This window comes from Aquarana catesbeiana, linkage group LG07 (assembly GCF_042186555.1).
Source record: "Aquarana catesbeiana isolate 2022-GZ linkage group LG07, ASM4218655v1, whole genome shotgun sequence".
NCBI lineage: Eukaryota > Metazoa > Chordata > Amphibia > Anura > Ranidae > Aquarana > Aquarana catesbeiana.
This window is the reverse complement of record NC_133330.1, coordinates 323811875-323837752: the sequence shown is the minus strand read 5'-3', so window position 1 is coordinate 323837752 and position 25878 is coordinate 323811875. Positions and strand designations below refer to the sequence as shown.

The window sequence follows — 25878 nt, the reverse complement described above, 5'->3', positions numbered from 1 at the left end:
AATAACTACTAATTAATTATCTACCCACTATACTATATCACTACACGTTGGTGTCATTGGGAGGTACTCTACCCCATCGTTGGTGTCATTGGGAGGAATTGTGCCCCTTTGTTAGTGTCAGTGGTGGGAATTATGCCCCATTGTTGGTGTCAGAAGATGAAATATTACCCCAAGGGCCGGATAAAAGCAAGCAAAGGGCCACATCTGGCACCCCCCGGGCCACAGTTTGGAGATCACTGCAACAGATGATAGTTTTCTCTATTGGATAATAAAAAAAAACGCCAAAGCTCAAAAACGCATGCATAAAAATGCACCAACATCGCACAAAAAAAAGCCAGAAAAACGCTCAAGGACGCTATATTCAGGTGTGAATGCAGCCTCAGGGACAGGCTTACATGAGCATCCCCCACCCAACACCACCACAAATCCTCTCCAGGAGGAAATGCCGAAATCCTGAATAAATGACCTTGACTCCTGATATGGTGACTGCTATGAGAAGCTCCAGCACCATGCTGTTGTCAGAGGCATGACCACAAATTGCAGCTATCAGCCCGAAATGACTGTGTGAATCGCAGGATTGTGTACTCAAGGGGCGGAGTTTGGTCTGTGGTTTCTGGGCTGATATTCAGCTTCGCTGTGAGACGGCACCACAAAGAAGGCTGCAAGCGCAGAGTTGTAGAAGGGATAGTACATGTCCTTGGGTTGGAAGGATGACTGATGTGTGAAGACAAGTGATGCACACTGTTTATACGAAATGCACGCCTGATGCAGAAAGCTGGAGAAACAATGACCTTCTCCCTACAGCAGCAGGATCTGCAGGTAAGTTCTGTAACTCGTTGCTCCTTTTGGCTTAGTATGATGTCAGGTAGGTACTTTACACACCATGTGTAATTGTCAGACCAATGCCCTGGTGAGTAACAATTAAAAGTAATCAAAATCGCAGGATGCAACGAAAAAAAAAACATAGCAAAATACAAGCATTTGCCATTGCTGGTTTGAAAATGCTGGCTGCTTGGCTGTGTTTGGCTTCAATACTTTTAGATAGTCACTGGAGCTAGCACTGAGATCCGAATAATCTGACGGAAGATTGATCAGCAAAATTGCTTTCATAGCTCCCAACTGTCCCTGTTTTGAAAGGACTGTCCCTCTTTACTCCTCATTTGTCCCCTGTTTTGGTCTGATGTATGGACCTCTAGAAGGAAATGTACTATTTATTTACTAGAAGTGTTATATTGTATACCATAAATCCAACCACTGAATGATTGAATTTGTTCATCTGAAATGCCGATATAAAGAAAATGTAGTGGTGAAAAAAAATTATTCATGGGTTCAACCAATCATTAGTTGCGCATTTATTATTTACGGTTCATCGCATCGCAGGGTGTGTCCTTCACCTACATACTTTATACTTTGTACCTCTTTCTCTTCTCAGAAAGTTGGGGGGTATTCTTGCTTTGGGCCACTGCTACCGAATATACTAAATACTGAAGCTGTGGGATCAGCATGATAGCTTTTCATGCAACACCACCCGTCCATTCCTACATGGCTGGAACACAGATCCCACACACTATAACAGCCTCCGTGCAACACCACTGGTCTATTTTTATTTTATATATTTATTATTTACGGTTCATCGCATCGCAGGGTGTGTCCTTCACCTACATACTTTATACTTTGTACCTCTTTCTCTTCTCAGAAAGTTGGGGGGTATTCTTGCTTTGGGCCACTGCTACCGAATATACTAAATACTGAAGCTGTGGGATCAGCATGATAGCTTTTCATGCAACACCACCCGTCCATTCCTACATGGCTGGAACACAGATCCCACACACTATAACAGCCTCCGTGCAACACCACTGGTCTATTTTTACATGGCTGGAACACAGATCCCACACACTATAACAGCCTCCATGCAACACCACCTGTCCATTCCTACATGGCTGGAACACAGATCTCGCACACTATAACAGCCTCCGTGCAACACCACTGGTCTATTTTTACATGGCTGGAACACAGATCCCACACACTATAACAGCCTCCATGCAACACCACCTGTCCATTCCTACATGGCTGGAACACAGATCTCGCACACTATAACAGCCTCCGTGCAACACCACTGGTCTATTTTTACATGGCTGGAACACAGATCTCGCCTCACACATAATAAAACAACTTCCACGCAGCACCACTCATCCATTCCTTCGAGGCTGGAACAAAGAGCTCGCTATAACATCCTCCATGCAACACTACTCATCCATTTCCACGAGATTGGAAAATAGAGCTTACTATAACATCCTCCATGCAACACTACTCATCCATTTCTATGGGATTGGAACACAGTGCTCACTGTAACATCCTCCATGCAACACTACACATCCATTTACATGAGACTGGAAAATAGAGCTCGCTATAACATCCTCCATGCAACACTACACATCCATTTACATGAGACTGGAAAATAGAGCTCGCTATAACATCCTCCATGCAACACTACTCATCCATTTCTATGAGACTGGAACATAGAGCTCACTATAACATCCTCCATGCAACACTACTCATCCATTTCCATGAGACTGGAACATAGAGCTTGCTATAACATCCTCCATGCAACACTACTCATCCATTTCTATGAGACTGGAACATAGAGCTCACTATAACATCCTCCATGCAATGCTACTCACCCATTTCCATGAAAATGGAACATAGAGCTCACTATAACATCCTCCATGCAACACTACTCATCCATTTCTATGAGACTGGAACATAGAGCTCACTATAACATCCTCCATGCAACACTACTCATCCATTTCTATGAGACTGGAACATAGAGCTCACTATAACATCCTCCATGCAACACTACTCATCCATTTCTATGAGACTGGAACATAGAGCTCACTATAACATCCTCCATGCAACACTACTCATCCATTTCTATGAGACTGGAACATAGAGCACACACACTCTATAACAGCCTCAATGGAACAGCACCAGTCAATTCCTGCATGGCTGGAACACAGTGCTCACTATAACAATAACATCCTCTATGCAACACTACTCATCCATTCCTTCGAGGCTGGAACACAGAGCTCAGTAAAACATCCCCCATGCAACACTACTCATCCATTTCTATGCTATGGAGCTCATACCGCCTCGATGGAACACCACCAGTAGTTTCCTACATGGCTGGAACATAGAGCTCACACCCTTAACATGCTCTTCAAAGTTTTTGATTAACCTTTTAATAAATGGCACTGAAAGTACCCTATAGATATCACGCCTTACCCAGAATACTTTACGAAATGTGTTAAGCCCCATACACACTATCAGATTTTCTGCTGATTTTTTTCCTTCAGATTACCAAAACCATGTAATATGAGGTCAAACCTTAGGAGTTTCAATTTGTATGCAATCAGACAGGCCCTCGCACTACATGGTTTTGGTAAATCTGAAGACAAAAATCAGCAGAAAATCTGATAGTGTGTATGGGGCTTTAGACTTTGTTTTTTTTTATATAAGACATACCTTGTTGAATAATAAATCAGCTTTTACATGTTTGTATTGGTTTCGATTTCTTGCATAGAGTTCATGAATCACTTTAGACAGAAAGTATAAATATTCAAAATAATGCTTTGCGCCTATAGACTCTCTCTACTGAAGTCATAAACACTCTGAGATGACTGGCTGCAGGAGGTAGAAAACACTTAACCCCTATGATCTCATGTACACGGGTGCGTTAGGGGCATACAGCTTTAAAATGCTGTCTGTTTCTGCTCAAGGGAAGCCCAGGTGCTTTATGAATCCGCCCATAGACATGAATAGCTGTGCATGGATGTAAATGGATATGCGCAGGTACTCATGTGAACCCGCCTAATATGTACTGCCATATACCCGCATACAGTTACTCATTTCTATCAGCACCTGGGCTTCCCTGGCATGGAAAAAAGACAGGATTTTATGTTGTACACCCTGAACGCACAATGTGCATGAGCCTCTGCTTATCTTTTACTGATCCCAGTTATTGAAAGCTTTGCCTAAATGTCAGGTGAATGCAGTCAAACAGGCAGAAAGATAATGGGGAGCCAAGTGTTTTTTTTATGGAATTAGCCATTCCAAAGGAATTCAGCCGAACAAGCATATGCATTCTCTAGGGCGGGGGTCGGTAACCTGTCGACCACGAGCTACCTGTTGATCGCTACAAGTGACGGATAGCTCACGAACACCTTCCAGTCCCGACAAGGTCTTCTGCTGACACCCAGCCATCCTGCTGACACCCAGCTCTCCTGATGCCCCTGCACCATGCCCTCCTCCATCCAGTACCATTCACTTCTGTCCCCCCCCAATACCATACCTTTCTGACCCGTAGCATCCTTCTGACTCCCAGCCCTCCTGACCTTTCTGATCCCCCCAGTACTGTGCCCTCCTGACACCCCAGCTGTACTGATCCCCCTGTACAGTACTATACCCTCCTGACCTTCCAGTATTATGCTCTCCCCACCCCCAGTACCATGCCCTCCTCACCCCCCTGCAACTATGCCCTCTGATCCCCCAGTATTGTGCCCCTCCAGACCCCAGTCCTACTGACCTCTGTACACCGCCCTACATACTACTGACCTTTGTATGCTGCCCTACATACTACTGACCTCTGTACACCACCCTACATACTACTGACCTCTGTACACCGCCCTACATACTACTGACCTCTGTACACTGCCCTACATACTACTGACCTCTGTACACCGCCCTACATACTACTGACCTCTGTACACTGCCCTACATACTACTGACCTCTGTACACTGCCCTACATACTACTGACCTCTGTACACCGCCCTACATACTACTGACCTCTGTACACTGCTCTACATACTACTGACCTCTGTACGCTGCCCTACATACTACTGACCTCTGTACGCCGCCCTACATACTACTGACCTCTGTACACTGCTCTACATACTACTGACCTCTGTACACTGCCCTACATACTACTGACCTCTGTACACTGCTCTACATACTACTGACCTCTGTACACTGCTCTACATCCTACTGACCTCTGTACACTGCCCTACATACTACTGACCTCTGTACGCCGCCCTACATACTACTGATCTCTGTACACTGCTCTACATACTACTGACCTCTGTACACTGCTCTACATACTACTGACCTCTGTACACTGCCCTACATACTACTGACCTCTGTACGCCGCCCTACATACTACTGATCTCTGTACACCGCCCTTCATACTACTGACCTCTGTACATCGCCCTACATACTACTGATCTCTGTACACTGCTCTACATACTACTGACCTCTGTACACCGCCCTACATACTACTGACCTCTGTACACTGCTCTACATACTACTGACCTCTGTACACTGCTCTACATACTACTGACCTCTGTACACCGCCCTACATACTACTGACCTCTGTACACCACCCTACATACTACTAAAAGTAAATGCAGAGTTTCTCACTGAAGCTATTTTTTAAGGTAGGCTAAGTGTAGTTTAGTCGATTTTTCTAGGGTTTCTTCATGCTGGCTTTACTTTTTATTAGGGGCTTGCTAGAAAATTGCTGGAAAATTTCTTTAAAAAAAAGGGGGGGGGGCTGCACCCCAATGATCTTTGACCTCTTCAATGTTGTCCAGGTAGATCTCCATCTCTCAAAGGTTGCCTACCCCTGCTCTAGGGCCAATTTCATGTTGGATTCAATACAACTATTCTATTCTATAAAATTCTTTGTTATTTAACACATATTTGGTTGTCCTGCACTAAAGGCTCAGAGTTTGCATCTTTACTTAATCAGAAGGATCCTCCCCCCACATTTACACAAGGAACCTTTTTGATCTTTTATTAAACATCACAAAAACAAGCCAACACATTTCAGGGGCCTCAGATGCCCCCTTATTTAGGGCTGTAACATAAAAAAAAATCAGGACATAGTAAACATCAATATAAACAAATATCAAAGGTGGTTTCATGTTTGGTCCAAAATATTAAAAAGGACCATTTCTTGGAAGGTTGTCTTCCAATTGAGAAACTTAAACCAATATGAACAGCATCAGAGCTGTACAATGTTTGACCAGCATGTTTTAGGTAATTGTAGCCATATTATTGCACTTGTAACAACAAAGTTGAGCTTTGGATTCACACTTTTGTGCTTTTGCTGGATGTGTCTGCCATTTAAATAAATCAGAACACGTCTAAACGCACTTCAAGGCACTTTATAATGGAGGGAAAAAACCTATCAAAGCGAAGTTCCGCCTCTGAAAAAGCCCGAAGCAGGCTCCGGCATCCTTACTAAGGGAAACAGGAAGTGAAGCCTTGCGGCTTCACAGCCTGTTTCCTACTGCACATGCGCGAGTCGTGCTGCACGATCTGAATGGTCCCTGCTGTCTTCTGGGACCTGTGTGTCTCCCAGAAGGCAGCGGGGGGGGGGGGGAGGAGGAGGGGCCAGACATTGGGTAGTATATGGCGATCTTTCCCCGGAAGTGGGAGCAGATACCTGGATTTTACAGGTTCCCGCTCCCCCCTGAAAGGTGCCAAATGTGGCACTGGAGGAGGGGGGGGGGGATCCAATCTGCGGAAGTTCTATTTCTGGGTGGAACTCCGCTTTAACGCATTTCATTGTGTAGAGAGGTGAACTCCAAATTATTTCCAGTCCAGTGGTTTGAGTGTTGTAGTGAGAACAGTGGATGGCGCCACATATCAGGAATATAGAATATCAAACCTCACCAGTGCATGATAAGCTCAAGACAGAGACATTTATTATTCTCAGTGTAAGCAACATTTCAGAGCACTAAGTGCAGGTCTGCCTTTAGTTTATGATGTGCTGGGGAGGTCGCATTTCTTGATGCACATTAATGCACATCAAACCATGCTTACACATGTTATGACATGCATTGATGAGCAGTGCAAACTGTGTTGAAAAATAAAGCAATGATTGTTTACATATATTTTAATGCATTTCTATCTATTTTAACACAAAATGCATCTGCAAAAAAACACACCAAGTGCAAAGGTGTGAACCCTGGCTAACAATTCAATTTCAAGGCAATTTTTTGGGGGGGTCTACCCTTTTTCACCAGGTTCAAGAATTGCAGAAACACAAAGGTTTAGGAGAATTCTAAGACAGATCTGCAAATAAAGTGGTTGCAAATTTCTGAAATGAAAAACGAACAGAGCATATCCTTCTATAGTGTGTCTATAGCACCCGCGGGTGTGATTTCTGTCTCCACCCCTCTGCTATCTGCATTTGTAACTTCTGATAGGTTATCCCTACATCACAGCATCTCAGGAGATGGCCCTGCACCCCCTTCCAGCACACAGAATGTGATTGAAAGCCTCAGCTGTGCATGTTTCCCTATGAGACTGTGTAGGGGGGAGGGGGTGTCCCTTCCCTCCACTCAGGTCTCAGATCACACTCAGTTCCCTGTTCTATGCTCTGCAGTGTGTGATGTCAAAACCCCACCCCTTGCCTGCTTTAGCTGAGAAATAGCCTTTGATCTGTGTGTTTTAGAAGGCTGTAGAGAGGAGGGGGCTTTAGATGAACAGGTACAACATATTGTAGGAGGATTTGTTTCATCTCTGCATATGAGGCTAGTTACTTCACTGGGTATATGTAAGGGTTTACAACCATTTTAAGTTAGCAATCTGTGAAGGTTAGAGGAAAAAAAATAAAATAAAAAAAACAGCACAGGGTAATAAACGAACCAGAAGGAGCAGGAGTAGAGAAGTGGGGTACAACATTTCCCAGAGGTGAGAATGGTCATAGAAGTATATAAGAGCACAGCCATTCTCAGACAGGTTTCTGTTGAACCTTTTTGTTCTTCCAGGGGCTGTAGGGGTTCCTTGAGCTGTGGCTGATTGAGCTCCCATCTGATTGTGCCTGGATAGTTCCAGACCCAATGCCAATTGGCAGAGCCAGCGGCATGACACCAATGATCTGTTTATCCCTCTGTAAACAGGGCATTCTTCTCACTGACTATCAATATAAGGTACAATATTCCCACTGACCCCCGATGAATTGATTTCAACAGGGATTCCCCGAGACCTGAAACTTATTTCAAGGGTTCCTGGGGGGTAAAAAGACTGAGAAAGGCAATTATAGTGGTTCAGAAAAACAAGATCAACAATGAGTCTATTATCTCTTGTGTCAAAAAGAATTATCATTCTTAATTCAAAGGTTTTTCCTTTCTGACCGGTATTGAAATTCCCTTTAAGAACAAATATCTGAATTACTGCTGAAAAAATTGTTGGTGGGGTAATTTTGTTTCAGTAGTAATTCTGAGATATTTGTCTTTCAGCAAATAGAGTCATCATATTGAGTCCTATCCCTCCACTTTACACATAGTTCTAAACCCCAATGAAGGGGGTGCAGCTTGGCCCCTGAAAAGTGTTGGCTTTTTGTTTTGGAATAAGTACCTTTGGACTATAGAACTTTTATTTCAATTGTTACCTAGAAATAGAGAACCTGTATGATTCTAATATTGGTTTAATGTTATTGTCATTTAAAAGGAAACCATGCATCAAAAAATGCAAAAAATAGCATGTGTTAAATTTTTCGGAGATGAAAGATAATACAAAGTGAAGTGAATACTAGCTGCTATATTCACCCTGAGCAAATAGATAATGTGGGATGGCGGTCAGACGGCTGGACTTTTAAGCCTGGTACACACTATTAGTTTTTTGGGTTTTTTTTCCGTTCAACCCCGCGGGTTGAAAGAAAATAAAAAACAGTCAGCTCCGGCCAGAGTCGCTGTACTAACCATGCAAGGTCAATTCAGTCATCTCCCCCGCTGAGCTGTTGTGTTCTGACAGGAGGAAGACCCCCCCCCCGCCCGAACTCTCCGATCAGCGCTCTCTACCATTGGCTGAGAGCGCTGATCGGGAGTCGGACTGCTGCTGGTCTTCCAACATGCACGTCCAACAGAAGCCGGCCAAACGGGCATACACACGGGCAGAATGTCGGACGTTTTTTTTTTTTTTAACCGGCAAATGTCTCCTGACATTCTGCCCATGTGTACAGGGCTTTATTCATATTGTTGACATCTCTGAGTACATAAAATGAAACTATTTGGAGAGAAGTTCATAAGCTGCAGTGTACTTTAGGGTGATAGATCCAGGCTGCCATCTTTATCCTTTACTACACTGCTTAGCTACTGACCCAAAACCACTAGTTATAAGATCCCTTTAAGGGGACCCTGTTCCCAAAGAAATAGAACATTGATGTGTTGAAACTCACAAAGTAGTTAAAGTGTATTCATAGGCACATTTTTTGTTAGTCTTGGGTAGAATTAGAAATGGTTAATGGTTATTTTTGCTGTCAGTCTCCTGTTGGGGAGATCTCCCATCACTTCCTGTCCCAGCAACAAGAAGTAAAACAAATCTCTGCAAAGAAGAGAGAATTCCCTTCTTAGACAGCTGTCACTGGAGGAGGTATCCAGTGGAAGATTTCTTCTCACATTTGTTCTGGTGACAACACAGATATTTTGGATTTCCAATCACCTTTTGTCTTAGTGGCAATGATCATCAGGACAAATAGTGTCAGAATGCCGACTATACCAATATGGACCCTGTAAGGGATACCCAATATGATATGGTAGGCCTCCCGAAGAAGTTACATAGTTACATGGTTAGTAAGGTTGAATAAAGACACCAGTCCATCCCGAGTGAGTGTCTACAATCATCCCTATTTTTTTTTATTTAAGGTACCCATATAGCGCCGCCAATTCACACAGCACTCTGCACATACATCGTACACCCACATCGGTCCCTACCCTCAAGGAGCCCACAATCCAAGGTCCCCAACTCACATTCACATACTAGGGCCAATTTTGAACAGAAGCCAATTAACCTACCAGCATGTCTTTGGAGTGTGGGAGGAAACAGGAGTACCCGGAGGAAACCCACGCAGGCACAGGGAGAACATGCAAACTCCAGGCAGGTAGTGTCGTGGTTGGGATTCAAACCAGCGACCCTTTTTACTGCTAGGCGAGAGTGCTAACCACTACACCACTGTGCTGCCCAACCTTTTTAAAATATTCCCCACACATTATTACACCACCCATCTGCTTCAAGGTTCGATGTGTTGCGCATTCAGAGATATTATTCTGCATATCTTAGAAGTGTAGGCCTACAGCCAGTTCATTGTAAAGCAGGGCATTGAGGGACTAGTCAGACCCGGAAGCTGGATCTGCACACTGGAAGAAGGAATTCCTGGAAACAAGACAAGGTTTACTCTGGGATGGGATGGATAAAAGCTTGAAGCTGGATAAGGACTTGTTGGAATAGGAGGCTGGTCCTTCATGAGAGCAGGTGACATGGCCCAGTGTTCAGAGTCTAAGATCCACCAATATTGACCAGGGACCCCTTCACAGAGGTTTGGGCTTTGCTGTGTGCTGCCCCTAGGTTACAAACCCCTGGGCTCACTCTGCTCTAAGTACCACAGACCCTTAGTTGGAGGTCAATGTGAACAGGGCTGGCTGGACATAAATGGTCAGGAACAGGTCAGAGAAGTCAGGACATTCAGCAGACAGTGATTACCAGGAGCAATCCAGAGGTCAGGATGGGCAGCAGACATGAATTACCAGGAACAAACCCAGAGCTTGGTACTCAGGAATCAAATTGAGGATACAGGCTGGATAGCAGGAAGGTGTACCGGGGCTTGGCAGCTAGCTTGCAAGAGCATTGCTTGGGCAGTGAGTTGAAGGTTGCACTAAATTTAAATAAAGCAGGCAGAGAAAGATGTTCTGATTGGGTGTGGCAGTGACATTTTCAGAGGAAGATAAGGGCTGTGATGCTTTATTTCGTTGTGAAGATGACAACCCAGTTAGGGGGTGGAAGCTGCACCAATTGGACATGGCCACGACACTCTGGGTAAGACCTGGAAGTGTGCGTAGATGTGTGCCTTAGGTCCCTTTCACACGGGGCTGTCCATTTTGACAGACTCCGCTTGCTCAGCAGGGATCGATCCGCTGATCCCCGCTAAGCAGGCGGATGACAGGTCTGTCTCCGCTCACTGTGCAGGGATGGACCTGTCAGAGCCCCGCTCTCCTCTATGGGGGATTGGATGAAAACAGACCACCTGTCCGTTTTCATCCGACCTGCCAGATGGATGGAAAAAAGGGTTTCCATCCGTCTGGATTTAGCGGAGTGGATGTCAGCAGGCAAGTCACCACTGAATCTGTTGCTCCATAGAGGTGAATGGAGCGTTCGTTCAGGTCCACCTGAAAAACTGAAAGGCGGACCTGAACAGTCCGCATGTGTGAAAGACCCCCTAGAAGCAAATGCAATGCTGGAATGTGGAAGGCAAGTAGCACTGACATAGATAGGGTGAATCTACCTAGTGGGGTCACAGACAGTAACAAAATCCTATTCATATGGGACGCAGTTATATATGGAAAGCTTCAGGGATCATAATATTAGTTACAGACATATATACAGTGCCTTGAAAAAGTATTCATACCCCTTGAAATTTTCTACATTTTGTCATGTTACAACCAAAAACGTAAATGTATTTTATTGGGATCTTTTGTGATAGACCAACACAAAGTGGCACATAATTATAAAGTGGAAGGAAAATGATAAATGGTTTTCAATTTTTTTTTACAAATAAATATGTGAAAAGCGTGGCATGCATTTGTTTTCAGTCCCCCTAAATCAACTCTTTGTAGAACCACCTTTTGCTGTGAAATTTTTATCCATTCCTCTTTGCAAAATAGCTCAAGCTCTGTCAGATTGGATGGAGAGCGTCTGTGAATAGCAATTTTCAAGTCTTGCCACAGATTCCCAATTGGATTTAGGTCTGGACTTTGACTGGGCCATTATAACACATGAATGTGCTTTGATCAAATCCATTCCATTGTAGCTCTGCCTGTATGTTTAGGGTCGTTGTCCTGCTGGAAGGTGAACCTCCGCCCCAGTCTCAAGTCTTTTGCAGACTCTAATAGGTTTTCTTCTAAGATTGCCCTGTATTTGGCCCCATCCATCTTCCCATCAACTCTGACCAGCTTCCCTGCTGAAAAAAAGCATCCCCACAACATGATGCTGCCACCACCATGTGTGCTCAGGGTGATATGCAGTGTTACTTTTCCGCCACACATAGCGTTTGGCTTTTAGGCCGAAAAGTTTGATTTTGGTCTCATCTGACCAGAGCACCTTCTTTCACATGTTTGCTGTGTCCCCCACATGGCTTCTCACTATCTGCAAACGGGACTTCTTATGGCTTTCTTTCAACAATGGCTTTCTTCTTGTCACTCTTCCATAAAGGCCAGATTTGTGAAGTGCACGACTAATAGTTGACCTGTGGACAGATTCTACCACCTGAGCTGTGGATCTGTCAGAAACCATGAATGAGACCGAGACAGAAGTACAGTTAAATCACACTTGTTTAATAATAAAAGTAAATAGAAAAAAACGTAGTCAAAACATAGCCAAAGTTCGGTAAACGGAACAGATAGTCAGGCAAGCCAGAAAGTCAGGAAGCCAGAGATCAACGTAGTGGAACAGCAAGCAGGATCTGGAGCCAGAAGGAATGTCAGCCAAGCAAATCTTTAACAGGAACGCAGGAGATAGTCTCTGTGATGTTGTCCAAGGCAAAGGCAGAGATCATCTGGGCTGGACGGCTTAAGTAGGCAGGACTGACGAGCAGAATATTATCAACAGGTGAGTCACTGTGGAAAGATAGAAGCTGGCAATTAGCCAACAGCCCAGCCAGTAAGTTTAGGTGGACGGCCATGTCTTGGTAGGTTTGCAGTCGTGCCATACCCTTTGCATTTTCGGATGATGGACTGAACAGTGCTCCATGAGATGTTCAAAGCTTGGGATACTTTTTATAACTTAACCCTGCTTTAAACTTCACAACAACTTTATCCCTGACCTGTCTGGTGTGTTCCTTGGCCTTCATGATGCTGTTTATTCACTAAGGTTTTCTAACAAACCTCTGAGGGCTTCACAGAACAACCGTATTTATACTGAGATTAAATTACACACAGGTGGACTCTATTTACTAATTAGATGACTTCTGAAGGCAATTGGTTCTACTAGATTTTAGTTAGGGGTATCAGAGTAAAGGGGGCTGAACACAAATGCACCCCCCCACACACACTTTTCACATATTTATTTGTTATTTTGAAAACCATTTATCATTTTCCTTTCACTTCACAATTATGTGCCACTATGTGTTGGTCTATCACATAAAATCCCAATAAAATACATTTACGTTTTTGATTGTAACATGACAAAATGTGGAAAATATCAAGGGGTGTGAATATGTTTTCAAAACACTGTATATAGCGGGTAAAATAAGTATTGAACGCGTCACCAATTTTTTAGGTAAATATATTTCTAAAGGTGTTATTGACATGACATTTTCACCACACGTCGGTAACAACCCATGCAATCCATACATACAAAGAAACCAAAACAAATACGTTCAGGAATGAAGTTATGTGTAATAAAAATGGAATGACACGGGGAAAGTATTAAACACGCCAACGGAAATGTATTGAATACTTCGTACAAAATCCTTTGTTGGTAATGACGGCTTCAAGACGCCTCCTGTATGGAGAAACTAGTTGCTCAGGTGTGAGTTTGGCCCATTCTTCCACACAGTCTTTAAATCTTGAAGGTTCCGTTGGCCTCTTCTATGAACTCTGATCTTTAGTTCTCTCCATAGATTTTCTATTGGATTCAAGTCAGGTGATTGGCCGGGCCATTCTACTTTGAATTTGAGAGTTTCCTTGGCTTTGTGTTTGGGATCGTTGTCTTGCTGAAATGTCCACCCTCGTTGCATCTTCATCATCCTGGTAGATGGCAGCAGACTTTTATCAAGAATGTCTCGGTACATTTTTTCATTCATCCTTCCTTCATTGATATGAAGTTTGCCAGAACCATATGCTGAAAAACAGCCCCACACCATGATGTTCCCACCTCCAAACTTCACTGTTGGTATGGGGGGTGTTTTTGGGGTGATGTGCCACTTGACCTCCAAACATGGTGTGTATTATGGAATCCAAAGAGTTCAATTCTGGTCTCATCTGACCAGACTATATTCTCCCCGTATTTCACAGGATTGTCTAAATGTTGTGCAGCAAACTTTAAAGTGGGGTTCCATACCAAAAAAAAATACATGAAAAATCCTAAAAAAAATACAAAAAAACATTTGGATATATATATATTTTTTTTACTCACCTCTAAATGCCTGTTGCTAGGGGGTCCCTTGTAGCCTGCCTCTTCCAGTGCCTGGGCTGGTGACATCACTTCCCCCTCGGCACAGGAAGGGCTCAGCTCTGCTCCCTCCCTCCTGTCAATCATCTGGGACCCATTACAGGTCCCAGGTGATTGAGCGGCCAATCACGGTGCCCACAGCCGCAATGCCGGCGCCGCCGAACGGAGGGGGAGACGAGCGGGGCTTCGATCCCCCGCATCGCTGGACCCTGGGACAGGTAAGTGTCCAATTAAAAGTCAGCAGCTGCAGTATTTGTAGCTGCTGACTTTTATTTTTTTTTTTTTATTTGACTGGAACTCCTCTTTAAATGAGCTTCAACATGCTTTTCCTTCAGAAATGGAGTCTTGCGTGGTGAGCATGCATACAGGCCATGGCGGGTGAATGCATTACTTATTGTTTTCTTTGAAACAATTGTACCTGCTAATTCCAGATCTTTCTGAAGCTCTCCATACGTGATCTTTGGCTCTTGGACAACACTTCTGATAATTCTTTTTCACTCCTCTGCCAGAAATCTTGCGAGGATAAAAAGAAATTGGCAAAAAAAAAAAAAACTTGCTAGGAGCACCTGGTCGTGGCCAGTTTATGGTGAAATTATGTTCTTAACACTTCTGGATTATGGCCCTAACAGTGCTCACTGGAACAATCAGAAGTTTAGATCCTTCTGTAAACAATGCCATCAGTATGTTTTGCAACAATGAGGTTGTGAATGTCTTGAGAAAGCTCTTTGCTTTTACCCATCATAAGATGTTTCTTGTGTGACACCTTGGTAATGAGACTCCTTGTTATAGGCCATCAATTGAGACTGAACCGGCTGATATTAATTTGTACTGACAAGGGGCAGGATTGCTTTCTAATTACTAATGGATTCCATCTGGTGTCTAAGCTTTCCATGCCTTTTTGCACCTCCCTTTCTTTATGGGTTCAAAACTTTTTCCCCGTGTCATTCAATTTTATTACAAATAACTTCATTTCTGAACTTATTTGTTTTGGTTTCTTTGTATGTATGGATTGCCCGGGTTGTTAAAAACATGTGGAACATTTTATGTCAATAGCACCTTGTTCAATACTTATTTGTATATACTGTTAGACTATGAAAAAAAAAACAATAGCCACATTACCCTACAAAAAATTCCCCAAAATTCTGAACATAAAAAAAAGTCCCTATACCATATACAATCGTTATTATTCACAATGAAAATTGCTGGCACACCCGGATCCACAGTCCTAGAAATACGTGTCTCAACCACATGAAGAGAAGACAGTACTCGAGTGTCAACGGAAAATATATGACAATGATTGTGTGATCGTCAGCCACCTCTTCACTAGTGAAAGATCAAATGTAATCCTCCAAGATGTATACAACAAAATATTCCACTCCAAAAATCATAGTCATATATGGATAGGATAATAGCTGTACAGTGGAACCTTGGTTTACGAGTAACGCGGTTAACGAGCGTTTTGAAAGACGAGCAACTTTTTTTTTTTTTAATTCTGACTCGGTTTGCGAGTGTTGTCTCGCAAAATGAGCAGAATTCAAGCTAATGGGGTGTGCAGTACCGTATTTGGCCAGAGGTGCGGGGGCGCCGGGGACACTCGGAATGTTTCGGAGCCGTTTGGAAATACTCGGAATCACTCGGAAATAGTCGGAAGCACTCCGTTGCTGAGCCTTTCCGAGTTCAGCCGAGCTGTCCCCGAGTATTTCCGAGGCTCTCCGGCGCCCCCCCCCACCTCTGGCCACATGCTGTATTGCATGTAATAGAAGTCAATGCAGAACAAATTATCTTCCTTTCCATTGACTTCTATGGGGAAACGCGCTTTGATATGCGAGTGCTTTGGATTACAAGCATTCTCCTGGAACGGATTATGGTCGTAATCCAAGGTTCCACTGTACTAGCAAACTAAATGTTGTCCAGTTTAGATCTACTAAAGATCGCTGTGTCTTTTTAACTATCATTTTTGTTCCAGGGTCCCTATGCAGACGATCAGTATGAAGCATCCGAGTATCGATGAGCCATCTTTAATGTTACATTCATGGAGAAGCATGTTTTTATATACTGGACGGCCTTTAACATCACCCTACTGTGTCGATTTATTAACGCATATTCAGGTCAGTTAAAGAAGGATCCAATTTTAATTAGATATTAGCGCCTTCTATAAAGCTGAACTCCAGGATCATCAAATATTATCTAAATACAATCATCATGTATATTCTTCTTGAATCTTGATGTACTTTGTGTATTTCTTCCAGATCTGTGCAGTAATCCAGTGTGAGACTTTCCCTTCCTGTAATAAAGACCGCTCACTGCTGCTCTCTCTCCTTGTGCAGGGTGACTGGTCTTCTCTCCGCCCCCTCCTGTAGTTTTCTGCAGGCAGCATGTAGTGGGTGGAGCCTGCTGGGTCCCTCCCACTACTCACTGCTGCTCTCTCTCCTTGTGCAGGGTGACTGGTCTTGTCTCCGCCCCCTCCTGTATTTTTCTACAGGCAGCCTGTAGTGGGTGGAGCCTGCTAGGTCCCTCCCACAGCTCTGCTCTCTGCACAGGTTATGCACATATCACTGCTACTTTTACAAGGTAGTGCCTGGGTTTGCAAAGGCCTTTGGTGCACACAAGGTGGATTTATATCCTTTGTGGCTATTAAGGGATATATTTAAATGAAAGTGTCCAGAGTTCAGCTTTAAACTGTTGAGCCATAGACATTGCTAAGTACAGCTAATAATAATGTTCTGCATTTGCTTCAGTGCTTTGTTTGTGCCAATGCCATACTCTGTACCCTACATGCTGAAAAGGAAAGACAGCAAACTAAGAAAGAAGAATTCAAATTGCTTCCTGTCAGTGTGTAGCTGCCTGCCCGTACAAGGTACGAGCAGACAGCTTACAATGACAGTCTGCAAAAGTCCTGCATTGCACCCACGATCTGCTGATCATGGCTGCAATGCTTTGCAGGCTCCTAGTGAAAAAAAAAAAAATGCACGTTTTTTACCTTCAAAAAAATATGCATTCATTTTTATTTTTTTTTAAAGATGGTGAACTTATCCTTTAAACATTGTAAATTATCCACTAGAGGGAGCTCTGAACTCAATCTGTCTTTCTGTTAAAGAGGGAGTCCACCTGAAAAAAATGTATTAAAAGCCAGCAGCTACAAATACTGCAGCTGCAGACTTTTAAAAAAATGGACACTTACCTGTCCAGCGATGTCGGCAGCCGAAGCCGAGCAATAGCTCGGCTCTCGGCTGCTGCTGCCACCATTCTCGGTGAGGGAATAAGGAAGTGAAGCTTTGCGGCTTCACTTCCTGGTTCCTTACTGCGCATGCGCGAGTCGCGCTGCGCGTCCTAAGTGGTCCCTGCTATCTCCTGGGACCTGTGTGTTTCCCAGGAGACAGCGGGGGGGGGGGGGGGGGAGTCTATTCCAGGGAAGTAGGTGCAGATACCTGTCTAATACAGGTATCTGCACCCCCCTCCCCCCTGAAAGGTGCCAATTGTGGCACCGGAGGGGGGAGGAGGAATCAGATGAGCGGAAGTTCCACTTTTGGGTGGAACTCCGCTTTAAGATCAGTTAGCCACGCGAGGAGTGCATTGTTTCCAACGAGTTGGCTGGACTTACATTATGAGAAGGAGCAGTAAAACATAACTGCTGTGTAGCGCTGCAAAGCAGGAAGCAGAGACTGCATATGTAATGGCTTTCCCCATTTTTTTTTTTTTTTCTTAACAGAACACAAATGAAAGAAGAAGTAAACCCTGATGGGTTTTACTTCCTCTTTATTCCCCTGCAAAGTAAAAGCATAATGGGCTAGCCCATTATGTGGCACTTGCCTGCAAACGCAAAGCCCGCGATGTCCGCTGGTTTAAGCGTCCATCTTCACCCCTCTTCCTTCCGGGGCCACGGACTCCAGCTCTGTGACTGTCCGGAGCCGCGTGACGTCACTCCCGAGCAAAGGCTCGGAGGGCCATTTCTTCACTGCGCATGCGCCGATGACATCATCGGTGCACTACAAGGTAAATGTCTCCTAAATGGCGTACCTATATGTAAAAATGTCTCGGGGGGGGGGGGGGGTTACAACCCTTTTAATAACATTTATTTATTTTTATAATCAACTAGAACTCTTAGACAATAAAAATATAAAAAAAAAAAGCTAAGCATTTCAATAAAATGAAAGGATAAAATATAAAAAAATAATAAAAGAATAAAGAATAAAAATAGAATTATCACCTAAAGTTTCACTTTAAAGAATATCCAAACCCAAAACCAAAAATGTTATATATTGCAGCTTACCGGTCCTTAGATGTGGTGACTGCATTTGTTTTCTTTTTAGGATTTCTTCCTTTTTTTTCACTTGGTGATCTGCTCAGCAACACCCCTCCTGTATTCGCATGACAACAATTCACTGTACTGCTTCAGGACAACAGAAAGAAGATAGGACTACCGTACCTCCGCCCTGCTAGGTTCACAATAATGCGGCCCTGTGAGACACGTTTTGCGCAGACACTGCAGCCCATTCATTTGAATGAGCTGCCATGCCTCCTGAAATGCAGAGAAAAGTTCCCTGCATCATTTCCAGAATCATAGGGTCAATCACACCTCCCAACTTTTTAACAATGGGAATGAGGGACACCTATCGGCAAAAGTGTGCAGGCATAGGACACACCCCTTGCCACGCCCCTTAACGGGGAATTGTACAAAAAAAAACAAGATTGGTTGAACCCACAAGTGCTTTTTTTTACCACTACTATTCCTTTATATTGGCTTTTGGAATTTACAAAAGCAGCAATTTAGAAATCGGATGAAAGGTTTAGCGCTGGAAAACCCTTTTTGATATGTAAAAAGTGCATTTTATATACATCTATATAGATCAGACCAAAATGAGGGACAAATGAGGGGGAATGAGGGACAGAGGGACATTGCTCCAAAGGGACAGTCCCTCGAAATCAGGGACAGTTGGGAGCTATGGGGTTAATGGCTCCCACACACATCTCCTGCGTTTTTCTGTGCGGGTGGTTGCGGCTGCGGGAACAGGCGCGGACCCACAGCAGGAAACACCTACACAGATGTGAACCTAGCCTAACTTAGAGGGGAAGGGGTTCTGTAATTCTTAGAGATAGGTGAGAACAATGTAAATGATAACAGTCAGCAAAGCACAGGACGTTATCGGTTCACAAGATTTCTGGCAGGATCAACAGGAATTTTTTGGAACTTACCAAACAGATATAAACATTTTCAATAGTAACAGACCAAGGGACCAAGTATTAAGTTTGGGGTTTAGATATGCTTTTAAGTTCACCTTTGTTTTGGATAGAGTGGAGACCCTGTCAGGTTCTTATTGCTTCGGTCCTCTCTATTTGTCCTGTCAAATGTTATCACCAAAAGTGAAAGAAAATCCCAAATTTTGGGTTGTCACCATTACAGGAATAGAAGGAAAATGTTCCAATGGGGACACTGATTCTGGTGACAACCGGAGTGTCACTTTAGAATGATTTCCTCTCATTTCCTGTTTTGGTTATGGGACAGAAGGAAAATCTCCCCAATGCATTTACTACAGTGAATTGAAAAAGTATTCATACCCCTTAAAATGTTCCACATTTTGTCATGTTACAACCAAAAACGTGAATGTATTTTATTGAGATTTTATGCGATAGACCAACACAAAGTGGCACATAATTGTGAAGTGGAAGGAAAATGATAAATGTTTTCAATTTTTTTTTTACAAATAAATATCTGAAAAGTGTGGTGTGCATTTGTATTCAGCCCCCTTTACTCTGATACCCCTAACTAAAATCTAGTGGAACCAATTGCCTTCAGAAGTCACCTAAGTAATAAATAGAGTCCACCTGTGTGTAATTTAATCTCAGTATAAATACAGCTGTTCTGTGAAGCCCTTAGAGGTTTGTTAACATGAAGGCCAAGGAACACACCAGACAGGTCAGGGATAAAGTTGTGGAGAAGTTTAAAGCAGGGTTTGGTTATAAAAAATATCCCAAGCTTTGAACATCTCACGGAGGACTGTTCAATCCATCATCCGAAAATGAAAAGATTATGGCACAACTGCAAACCTACCAAGACATGGCCGTCCACCTAACCCGACAGGCCGGGCAAGGAGAGCATTAATCAGAGAAGCAGCCAAGAGGCCCATGGGAACTCTGGAGGAGCTGCAGAGATCCTGTCAGGGCTGGGCTCAGCCCTTCCTTCTCTGAACTGGTCGGTCAGCTGTCGGCTAATTGCCAGCATCTATCTCTCCACAGTGACTCACCTGTTGATGATATTCTGCTCCTCAGTCCTGCCTACGTAAGCCGTCCAACCCAGATGATCTCTGCCTTTGCCTTGGACAGCATCAAAGAGACTATCTCCTGCTTGGCTGGCATTCCTTCTGGCTCCAGATCCTGCTTGCTGTTCCACTACGTTGATCTCTGGCTTCCTGACTTTCTGGCTTGTCTGACTATCCGTTCCGGGGGAGGAGCTGCAGAGATCCACAGCTCAGGTGGGAGAATCTGTCCACAGGACAACTATTAGTCATGCTCTCCACAAATCTGCCCTTTATGGAAGAAAGCCATTGTTGAAAGAAAGCCGTAAGAAGTCCCGTTTGCAGTTTGCGAGAAGCCATGTGGGGTACACAGCAAACATGTGGAAGAAGGTGCTCTGGTCAGAAGAGACCAAAATTGAACTTTTTGGCCTAAAAGCAAGACCCTATGTGTGGTGGAAAACTAACACTGCACATCACCCTGAACACACCATGCCCACCGTGAAACATGGTGGTGGCCGCATCATGTTGTGGGGATGCTTTTCTTCAGCAGGGACAGGGGAGATGGTCAGAGTTGATGGGAAGATAAATGGAGCTAAATACAAGGCAATCTTAGGAAAAAACCTGTTAGAAACTGCAAAAGACTTGAGACTGGGGCGGAGGTTCACCTTCCAGCAGGACAACGACCCTAAACATACAGCCAGAGCTACAAAGGAATGGTTTAGAATTCAGGGGTCTCAAACTGGCGGCCCTCCAGCTGTTGCAAAATGCCCCCAAATGTCCCATCATGCCTCTGCCTGTTGGAGTCATGCTTGTAACTGTCAGCCTTGCTATGCCTCATGGGACTTTTAGTTTCCCAACAGCTGGAGGGCCGCCAGTACCCTGGACTTTAGATCAAAGCATATTCATGTGTTAGAATGGGCCAGTCAAAGTCCAATTTGGGAATCTGTGGCAAGACTTGAAAATTGCTCTTCACAGACGCTCTCCATCCAATCTGACAGAGTTTGAGCTATTTTACAAGGAAAAATGGGCAAAAATTTCCATCTCTAGATGTGCAAAGCTGGTAGAGACATCCCCAAAATAACCCGTTGTAATTGCAGTGAAAGGCGGTTTTACAAAGTATTGACTCAGGGGGGCGCTATACAAATGCCCCACACTTTTCACATATTTATTTGTAAAATATTTTGAAAACCATTTATCATTTTCCTTCCACTGCACAATTATGTTGTGGGTTTAGTAACACTTTAATCTACTGGGCAGGCTTGCATTAATTCATAGGAACATTTTTTGAAAAGATAAAACTAGCCTTTAAATAATGTAAAAGGAAAAAAATTGAATAATAAAGTGGCTCCTTAATATTCTATTGCTTACAGAGATCTGCGGCTACGCTCGTATGGAGATCAGACCCAGCAACGTCACCCACGTGGGCTCCAGCGTCACCATTACATGTACCCAAAAGAGCAACGGCAAGAAAGGTGTCAAAATCATTGCTGGTGCTGAGACATGGCAAAATCTACACGGGAATTCAATCACAATTACCCATACCAGTTTTACTCCCGGCAGAATACCGTACAATTGTAATAATGCTGCCAATAAGCTGATCTGTGGAGCTGCCATATATTTTGGATGTAAGTGCCTGTCACAGAACGTTTTTGTCACTTTAGGGCTCGCTTACACCATTTCGCTTTTTTGTGTGCTACAACGCAGAATCACAGGGCACTAAGGCTCCTTTCACACAGGTGGCCAGAGCAGGTGATTGGTCTGCATTTTTACCAATTCTCCCCCCTCCACCGTCCATCTACAGTTGGACATGGTGCTGCTTGGTTGAGTACACATTGAAAAATATTAATACGACATGCCGAGTTTGACATTTTAATTTTTTTTTTTTTTTTTTTACATATTTTAGAATTTTTTTACAAATTAATTTTTTTATCTTTTTTTGCATATTTTTTATCAGCCTTGTTGGTGGGCTTTTATGAGATATCAGGGGTCTAAACAGACCCCTGACATCTCCCCTTTGAGTCAGAGAAAGGGACTGAGGACAGAGACAGAGGCTCCTGTCCATTCATAAACTAAAGCAGAGTAAATACAATTTACTCGGCTCAGTTTTTACAGGACACAGGAGAGAGCGCTGCTCACTGTGTCCAATTCAGAAAAGGAAGGGGCTGGTAAATGACATATTTACCGGTCCCTTCCACCGCTCTCCATCCTGACACATTCCAGCAGCCAGCAGGAGAGGAGAGGAGGGTAGTCGGGACGAGGGGGGGGGGGGGGCGGAGGAGGAGGAGGACAGGGAGCCAGAGGAGAACGGGGGGGGGGGGGGGAGTAGGACACGAAAGGGGGGCCTGGAGAAGGACAGGGAGCCAGAGGAATGATCGGTGCAGCGGGATTGACAGCTGTGAACACCGCTCTCCCTGTATAGCTTTTTACCTGACAGCTGTAAGAGGGAGAGAAGGAAAAGCAATGTCAACTAAAAGGCTATACAGGGAGATCGGTGTTCACAGCTGTCATTCCCGCTGCACTGATCATTCCCCGCTGTAAACCAGGGGACCATGCAGGAGCCGGGATATCAGGAGGCGCTTGCGGGTGTCTGTGAGCTGCAGCAAAAATGCGGGAGACTTGGGATGTCTGGGGTTACTACATGTTTACTTTATTGTCCGGGCCTCATATTGTAAATAAAGTTAGAAAATTCACGTTAGTTTTCTTAGTTGTCATTGAAATGCTCTAAAGTAAAAATTTCCTTCATTGTCCCTGGCAACCAACATGTTTTTAACTTTCCATATTTCCAATGCCTTAGAAGAGGTTAAATGGTTGCTATTGGCAACACCTAAAGCTGCAACCTTTTCTGATACGACATGCCAGCCTAGTTATCTCTTTCCTATTAATACCTTTCACAGCAGGCCTTAAATTTTACCTCAGAGTCCAGAAAAATACAGGTTGTGTGACAACCCTAGCACAGATATTGTGCTTTCTTCAGCCAGAGGCCTAGTACTGAGATAAACAAACAAACATGGCCTCTGCAGACAGGACAGTTTCCAAGTGTGTTGTCCACATGTGTGACTCACCTCAGGATATGTACAGACCAGCGTTTCCTGTGGTCATGGCCCACATACACATCAGCAGCCATCTTGAGACACTTATTGGACCTCTGACCTGATTATTTTACTTTTACTTTGCACACATCTAGTGGAAATGCTCAAAGATAAGATTACCACACTTATGGGGCTTGTTTACGCTGGCTTCATCCTCTGAATAGTTATCAGCGGTGGATTGTTTTTCAGAGGGCTTGTGACAGGGCGGTGAGGAGCCAAAATGTTGCCTCCTCACTGCCTGTTTAAACCATAAATCTCCACAACACTATGGGGGTGGTTGTGGCGTGGCTCCATTCAGTTGAATGGGTTGTGTTTGGCAGGTGGTATTGTCCAGCAATGGTGACACTGAGATAAGTTTCAGCCACAGCATGTGTACAACCCCATTTGCTGCCTTTGTAGTGTAAGATCCCATGGTTGGGAAGGAGAAAATGCAGCTCAGGCACGTGTTTCTACCATCTCCCCCCCAACCACAAGTGTAATCAAGGCCTTAGGGCTTCTGCACACGGCAGTATGATTTTACGTAGGATCTTGCTGGCAGGAAGATCCTACCTAAAATCCCAACCATACACTGTACTCATATATCGTTTCTGCTGACACTTTCATGCGAACAACGCAACTTAAAATGATTGTATACCACCAATTGCGGAAGTTGTACCTATAGGTAAGCCTATAATAAGGCTTACCTATAGGTACTGTAAATATCTCGTAAACGTGCGCCGTTTAGGAGATATTTACCTTGTAGTGCGCCAATGATATCATTGGCGCATGCGCTGTGAAGAAACGGCCCTCCGTGCAATTTCTTCACTAGCACTAGTGAAGTGCTGTGACTGACGGCTCCCAGACGTCACGTGACTCCGGACAGTCAGTCACATAGCCGGAGTCCGCGGCCCCCGGAAAGAAGAGGGTCGAAGATGGATGCGGCCACCAGCGGGGACATCGCGAGGCGTCCTTTGCAGGTAAGTGGCACATAATGGGCTAGTATGCGATGCACACTAGCCCATTATGCTTTTACTTTGCAGGGGAAAAAAAGAGGAAGTAAAACCCATTAGGGTTTACTTCCTCTTTAAGATGCAGGCGGTTCCACACAACTAGCATCCTTGGTTGCTAGGATGCAGGTAGCCCCTGCTGCCATGACACAGGATACCATTTTGCATTTCCTTGGACACAATGTTTACATTCAGGACCGTGATGGCAGATATTTAAAATGTTTACGCAGTTAAAGGCAGCTCTGTCATGGGTGACATACAGAGGCAGTTTTGTTGTCAACCATGCTTTAATTCTCCTCTACCGGACTACAGGACACCATATTATGGAGATGAGGAGATGGGTAGGTGTTCTGTAGTCCCTAGGGCTGACAACATTGCTTGATTTCAGCGTAGCAGAGACATTGTGTTGTCAGCTCACTACAGGAAGTTAGCAGCTGACTGAGTGTTTAGCAGAAGCAGCGGATATTTTTCTGTCCCTGCTGCGTTTTCAACCACTTCCCGTTCTTAGGCTGTTTTAAAACCTCCTGGACTAAAAGTGGTTAAAACGGGCTCTACAGCCATCATTTTTATGATAGTGAGAAGGTCCTTGTTAGTGGCCTTGTGAGCAATAAAGTTAAATGAAAAAAAAAAAAATCTATTTAGAAAGTGTAGAGAAATAAGTAATTTAATGAAATAAATAAAAATGATTTGAGCAATAAAGTTAAATGAAAAAAAAATCAATTTAGAAAGTGTAGAGAAAAATGGAATTTTAATAAAATAAATAAAAATAATTTAAAATTTTTAAAAGCGCACGCAAAATGCAAATGCTGGTGTATTTAAACCATGTTTGCATCACACATGTGAGGTATCATCGTGAATGTTGGTGTGAGAGCAATAATTCCTGGGCCATAATTTATGGTTAACTCTAAACTGACAATCTGTAGGGGCTTTTTAAATTGTCACCTATGAAAGATTTTAGGTATTGTAGTTTTTTTATATAATTTCACGGGTATACGCAATTTGACATGTTTGGTGTCTATTTACTCAACGCAACATTACCTTTTATATTTTACCAAAAAATTGGGTATTATATTGTGTTTGTGTGCACTAAAATTACTTTTTATGCCGCGTACACGCGGTCAGATTTTCCGACGGGAAATGTTCGATGGGAGCTTGTTGTCGGAAAGTCTGACCGTGTGTAGGCTCCATCGGACATTTTCCGTCGGAATTTCCGACAAACAAAATTTGAGATCTGGATCTCAAATTTTCCGACAACAAAATCCGTTCTTGTAAATTTCGATCGTGTGTACACAATTCCGACGCACAAAGTGCCACGCATGCTCTGAATCAAGCAGAAGAGCCGC

The 25878-nt window shown here is 43.8% G+C and overlaps 1 protein-coding gene across 1 annotated transcript in view; it reads left to right on the top strand.

Moving 5' to 3' along the window:
• Positions 1–627: 627 nt before the first annotated feature.
• The window catches only part of IL12RB2 (interleukin 12 receptor subunit beta 2), a gene marked incomplete in the record, with an annotated part of 83927 nt that continues 58676 nt past the window's right edge, over positions 628–25878 (top strand). Inside the window, 3 exon segments of the mRNA XM_073593778.1 lie at positions 628–819; positions 16194–16335; positions 21831–22085. Coding sequence (XP_073449879.1) covers positions 16260–16335; positions 21831–22085 — 331 coding nt within the window.